General features: G+C 53.3%; 1 protein-coding gene across 1 annotated transcript; it reads left to right on the top strand.

The window, feature by feature from the left end:
- The first annotated feature begins 2,929 nt into the window (after positions 1–2,929).
- Positions 2,930–6,083, top strand: LOC119103844 (phenoloxidase-activating factor 2). Its single transcript, XM_037227508.1, has 2 exons — positions 2,930–3,062; positions 3,695–6,083. The coding sequence occupies exon 2, from the start codon at positions 3,695–3,697 to the stop codon at positions 4,913–4,915; it is 1,221 nt and encodes a 406-aa protein (XP_037083403.1). The 5' UTR covers positions 2,930–3,062; the 3' UTR covers positions 4,916–6,083.
- Positions 6,084–6,806: the final 723 nt, after the last annotated feature.

The following is a 6,806-nucleotide window of genomic DNA, read 5'->3' as shown; positions in this document are numbered from 1 at the left end:
CCATTTTGTCTCGGTTTATTATCCAGATAGCCTGAAAAGATCTTCCACCATGCTATGCGACACACGACAGTCGGCGCCCTGTAAACAGCATTATCAAGCCAACGGCTAAATAGCCCTCGTTGGCGAGCCATGTCTGAATACTTATTCTGGAAGGCGAACCTTCCACTACGCTTTTCACCAAGTGACGTATATGGTCGGCGTAGCTTCAGCGCTCTGCCGAGGTAGCGCTTCCACCACGACGATTAGTGTCCCTAACCGGCAATGTGTGTTCTTTTTGCGAACATTTTTTGCCCATTGTAGCCAACCGGCTTCTAGAACGACGGTGTCTGTAGATCGCCTCTCCACTAACTATTTTTGCCCAAAGATGACCTATGGCCTCAAGCAGCCCGATTAACTCTGATAATACATGACAACATTGATTGAAACGCTGGCATTGTGTTCAATGCCTTAGTTTCGGCATTAAAGGGAATGCTCCCCATTTGAACATTTCTGAGCCATCAGATATAATGAATTAAGCTGACTTATGCACCTTGGTATACGTTATAAGTGGAAAAGGCTGCTGGAAAAACACAAAATCCCTGTTTACTTAAAATGCTCCTCAATATGTCATTGACTACGTTGTCGCATCCTGCGAGCCACTTGACGGTCGTTATGTCTGGAAATCGCGCTCATGAACATCAGATGTGAGCGACTCGACAACTATATTTTCCTTCGTGTGGATCGCTGCATGTCCAACGAAATAGCAGGATATAAATGACATTATTGTGGCGTCATAGATGCCTGGATTAGCTTGAAATAGTCTCCCAAAAGTCTGCACATCTTCGCGGGCGTGTAATTAAGAAACTATGGGGGTTGAGGCCTTAACAAGGGTAGGGCTGTAAACTGCATCGAATAATCTCAACGCGCAGCCGGTTGGATACCCTTTGCTCAGGTGAGGGTCCATTCGAGCCCGATACCTCAAGAACAAAGAAAGTTAAAGACACCAGACTCACAGGGTGTGTTGGTCTCTACATGAACTCACTAGTATCAAAATTTGACGCTCCCAGGTTATGATCTTTGAGTCAAAAAAGTCAAGCAGTGCCAAACTCTAATTGGTGTTCAAAATGGGCCAGAATTTAGACACCTGCTCTACGAAAAAGATAACCGTTCATTCAAGGTCCGCGGCCTTGTTTGACCTTTCGCAGGTCATGGCGGCCAAAATCGTACAAAACTTCTATCGATTTTTGCATTTGAATAAGCGTCGGAGATTGCGCTAAGTAGCTTGTTCCTAAAAACAAAATGCTGGCCTGCGTCATTTTAGGTCAGTGACCTTTTCTGACCTTAGGACTTCCGTGGAAGAGATCCTATTATCAATATATTCCAAATGAACACCAGAAACTACTGCTTACAGCAAGCTCTAGAGTAATAAAGCAGGTTGGATTCGATCATGGTCTGACCTTCATACCTGACCCTAGGTCGATGGAGTTTGTCCAAAGAAAATATCTTAAAGATGTATGGCTTCGTCTAACACTCTGCTGTTGAATCATATTTAACAATTCCCTAGAAACTGTCTCCGGAAAATACATGACATGGCTTTGACCTACCGTAGGTTAGCGACCTTAAAAGGTACAGCTAAATTTGATACCAGTTTGATACCGAACGATCCGCTATCTAAATTGTCCATGTACAGCTATCCAAAATTTGGCGGGGCTACGCCGCGCCGTTCGGTAACCCTTCCGGAAAAACCTCTGGAAGGGGGGGGGGGGGGCTGCGAGGGAAATTAACCCTCGCCCAAGCGCGTGCTAAAGACAGTCCAAATCAAAAGCTCCCGCAGCGGGAGTACGACAAGATAACTTAAATAACTTAACACGCGCTCGGATGGGGAGTTAAATTGACCCCCCCGAAGGTTTTTCCAGAATAGTTTCCGAACGGCACGGCGTAGCCGCGCCAAATTTTGCATAGCTGTAGACAATTGAATAGCAGATCGTTTGACGTAAGAAAATTTAGATGTAACCTGTAAGGATGCTGACCTATGGCAGGTCAAAGTCAGACCATGGTTTCAGCGAAGACAATTTCTAGGAAATCCTTCAATCTGATCAAACAACGGAGTGTTAGACGAAGCCATACGTATCTGAGATGCTATCTTAAGCAACACAGCAGTTGAATGAGCAAATTAAATTGACCTAAGGTCAGGTATGAAGGTCACACTAAGGTCAAAACCAACCTGTTTTATTACTCTAGGGCTCGCTGTATGGGATAGCTTCTGGTGCTCATTTTGAGTTTATTGATAGCAGGAACCGCATTATATGCCCTCCATGGACTACTTAGAGGTCAGAATAGGTCATTGACCTAAAATGACTCAGGTCAACATTTTGTTTTAGGAACATACTGCCTAGCGTAATCTTTGTCGCTTAGTCAAATGCAAAACTCAAAGCGATCTTGTATGATTTTGGTCATCATTGAATAGGTCAAACAAGGTTACTGACCTTAAATGAGAATGTGACCTTTTGCTTAGAAGCGGTTATATACGTTCTGAGGGCACTTTGGAGACCAACCTGAAACTTGACCTTGTTTGACCGTTTTTGACCCGAAGGTCATGACCTAGGAACCTGCAAGATCTGACCTAAGTGAGTTCACGTACAGGTTAACACACCCTGTAACTTTGGTGTCTCTAGCTGTCTTAGTTACCGAGATCTTATGGGGGTCAAATTGACCCCCACCCCAGCGCAGGGTATCTGGCCGGCCACCCCAGCGCGTGTTAAACTCGCGGTAACCGGTCTTTTCCCCACAAGTCCAGGCTCTGCCAGGCTTTCTGCCTCGCTTTGACGCCACTCAGGGACGGCTGAGCTCGCGGTCGTTCCACGAAGGTGACGAAACGGGCGGCTGGAAAGTTAGCAACCCGCTCCGTTCAGCAGGCGGCTTTATAGCGGCCGCGCAGGAGAGGCGCAGCAGTGCAGGGAGCGACCGTGCAGGAGAGACGTAGCACTGCCTGGAGCGACCGCGCAGGAGTGACACAGCAGTGCAAGGAGCGACCGCACAGCGCTGGACATTGACACGGCATCTGTTTACGCTTTACAGTCAAGGTGAGTGCATTTCATGCTTGTGCGAAGTGGTGATGGCCAACAGCGGCCAGAGGAGAGATATGATACCGGTTGGCGTGTAAAAGATCAGCTTCGATTACAAAGTTCCAACTCGCATTCGATTTGCCGATATGGATGCGCTGTCCAGAATCTACTTGGCTTAGCAAGCAAGTAGCAAAGCACAATTCTCTGTTTTGTAAGCATGCCCTCAATGTGACACGATTTGATCACGTCATCGTGCCCTGCACAACATTGAGAGCCAGTTGACGGCCGTTACATCTGGAAATCATGCTCACGAAGGCCAGGTATGAACGCCTCGACAATTACCTTGTCTTGGCCTGATCGCCGCCTGGCCAATGGGCTGGCGGGATTTGAATGATGGTACTATGACGGCATGAATGCCAAGATGGCCTTGAAATGCTCTCTCCGAAGCACTCTCCCTATTTTCGCGGGCGTATAGTTCAGAAACTAAACGACGTTAGGTGTTAAGAAGGGCGGGGCTGTGAGCAGCACCAAAGCAGTCTTAAAGATGGTCTTTCAGTTCAAAACCCCATATAAATGTGGAACACTTGTTTTAAATGCCCCGCTGTACAAACGTCGAATTCCGTCGCTAAGCCCCGCGCCACTCTCCTCAGATGGGGCCTCTGCTGATGGCGGTAGTCGGGGCGATGCTGTCGCACGGCGGCACGCTCGCCCGACCACAGACTGAAAAAGACGCGTTCCTCGGCTCCCTGCTCGGCGACACCAGCACCAGTCCCAAGGACAACGGCCAGTTCATCGCCGGCCTACTTGGCGACACGTCGCCGCCAAAGGAAGTGGTGCGCTGCGAGCGAGGCCAGCACGTCTGCACGCCCTACTTCCGCTGCGACGAGGCGAACATCCTCAGCGATGGACTCGGCGGGTTCGACCTGCGCATCGGCAAGCAACAGTTCGAGAGCGAATTTGAATTTATCACGCATTCGGAGTGCCCGCGATACGGCGATGTCTGCTGCACGCGACCGATTGCCGATCCCGATGTCTCTGAACCATACGTGCCGCAGTGCGGCCGCCGCAACCAGCTCGGCATCGGCGCCAGAATCCTCGGCTTCAAAGACAACGAGACGCAGTTTGGCGAGATCCCCTGGATGGCGGCCGCGCTGTACGTGGAGAAGGTGGACGGCGCGGAGCGCAACTTGTTCGAGTGCGGCGGCTCGCTGATTCACCCGCAGGTGGTGATGACTGCCGCCCACTGTGTGCACAGCCTGAACGCGACAGCACGCCTGCGCGTGCGCCTCGGCGAGTGGGACACGCAGCAGAAGAGCGAGCGCTTTCAACACGTGGACGTGGACGTGGCACATTTCGTGGCGCACGAGGATTTCCATCCGCAGCGCCTCAGTGACGACTTGGCGCTGCTCTTCCTGAAGGATCCCGTTGAGCTACAGGAGCATATCGACACGCTGTGCCTGCCCGACCCGGATGTCGTATATGACCAGGCCGAGTGCATCGCCACCGGTTGGGGCAAGGATGCCTTCGTTGCCGGCCAGTTCCAGACCATACTGAAGCAGATCGAGCTGCCGCTCGTGCCGCACGCCGCCTGCCAGACTGCGCTGCGTAAGACGCGGCTGAAAAAGTACTTCGCGCTGGATCGCTCTTTCACGTGCGCCGGCGGTGTGGGCGGCCAGGACACGTGTACCGGTGACGGCGGCTCGCCGCTGGCCTGCCGCGACCCGCGCGACCCCGACCGCTACATCCAGCTGGGCGTCGTCTCGTGGGGCATTGGCTGTGGCCTGGAAGGCGTACCGGGCGTGTACGCCGATGTCGCACAACAGGTACCCTGGATCCGTGAGCAGGCGGCTTTGGCCGGCCTGACCCTGTAGGACGTCAGGAGCCGGCCTCAGGAGCCGGCCGGACAGACGTCCCGGTGGAGGCGGGAGGCGAGCGTGGGTCGGGACTCGCTGTGATATGGAAGCCGAAGTCGGCTTTGCAGGCCGTCTGGAGCCAACAACAGGGTAGCTGTAGATGCGTTGGCCAGGATACCCGCCGCGACGCTGTGCTTTGACGAGAGTTCCCCTGCTTTCTTGGCCGTTGTACTTGACATGCCACCACTTGTTGACTGGCATGGAACTCTCTACGCTTTGGTATCACGTACTAGATGAAGTGTATTGGCGAAGAGATGCTCGAAACTAAAGGTAATTTTGCGCTTCGTTTAAGAAATAAGCAAGCATCATAAATGCTCACCAGCTATACCACAGCAGCCCACGTACCAACATATGAGACATTACAGTGAGCACCGGGCATAGCTCTCTGAGGTGATTCCAAACAACCGCGCATTCTCCAAAGCGACGTCACCGCCTGAGCAGCCTCCTGAAGGGACTCACGCAGCCCTGCACTGTGACCAGTGAAGCATGGCCTGATTACTGCACGTACAGTGATCCGTAGACGGTCACTGCACGGGACATGACGCGTGACCGATCACTGCACGGGACATGACGCGTGACCGATCAATGCACGGACAGTGACCCGTGACCGATCACTGTGTAGGTACACACAGTATACACAGTACACGTATATACACGTATACACAGTGATGGGTCACGCATCCCGTCCAACATCGGTGGGGCTTCCCGGCATAGCGTGAGACAGTATGTAAACCGGCCATGGTTTGAAACTGCCCCCGCCAAACCAAACACGACCATTGGGCCGAGAAATCAGTACGGTTATTAGTACAGTACGGCCCGACGCTCCAGTTGACCGGCCCGCATCAACAAAGCAGCGCTAGTTGGTGACAGGTTTGTTGACCGGGGAAAAGCGGCGTGTGTAGCCCTGCCAGGTGGGATTAGACGCCCCCCCCCCCACCCCCGCCCCACCTTCGTATTGGCAATGACGGAGAGGTCAATCCATCCTCCGAAATTAATCATCATCAGTTACTGGTCATGCGTCATTCCCGGCCGGCACTGCGTCTCGGCCGTGCTCGGCGCTTGGCCCGCGTGAAGCGAAGAACTGGTGTGTCAATATGCGCCAGTGAGTTTGTAAATACAGGTGACGGTCTGCTCTTTAAAGGCTGATTTAGCCAGGCGGCGAAAGGGCACTCGTGCCCGACGTGGGATGGTATGGTGTCCGAGACCGTTGACGCGCACTTCGACACGACAGCTCGCTCGTTAGCCCGCGCCAAGGCTGTCTTGATTTTGCCGTTGGAGGCGGCCACGTGGAGGCGCCAGGGCTCGTCATGGCCTTCGCCTGTCTCACGGCGGCCTGACGCGGCGTACGGGCGACGCCTGCATATTCCTGAAGGTCACCCGTGGCGTTAGTCTGTTGGCTGGTTAGACGGGTTGTCTTTTCCAGTTCCCTTAACTTTTCCAGACAGCCCGCGCGGCCGGGCCCTCACTAAGCCCCGTCCAGCGCATACGCACGAATTCCTTTAAAGGGGGCGCGTGTGCTAAACCCGTTTTCCGTGCATTTTCTGTTGCATTGCTTGACCCGGCTCGACTCACTGACTGATCAGAGCACGAAGTCTTTCCTTGGTTGGCAAGGGCCCCTCTCGTCCGGGAGAGATCCGCCACGGGCACCGGCGGCTGGGTGCTGGGAGTACGGCGTTGAACGGTCATAGGCAGACGGGATCTCCGGGCTTTTAGTCAGCGGTCGGAGGGAGAGATTACCTGCCGTAAGTGCTGAGACATCGCTGTGAGATGCGCCGAGCCCGCTACGTATCGAGAGACGCTCCGGGATTCTGCGAGACCAGGGGAGGTCGCTAGCAAGGCGTCGGCCGGG

Source organism: Pollicipes pollicipes, unplaced genomic scaffold (assembly GCF_011947565.3).
Source record: "Pollicipes pollicipes isolate AB1234 unplaced genomic scaffold, Ppol_2.1 Scaffold_5724;HRSCAF=6776_pilon_pilon_pilon, whole genome shotgun sequence".
In the NCBI taxonomy this organism is placed as follows: Eukaryota; Metazoa; Arthropoda; class Thecostraca; order Pollicipedomorpha; family Pollicipedidae; genus Pollicipes; species Pollicipes pollicipes.
Note: the sequence above shows the minus strand (reverse complement) of the source record. Positions and strands in the feature narration are given on the sequence as shown.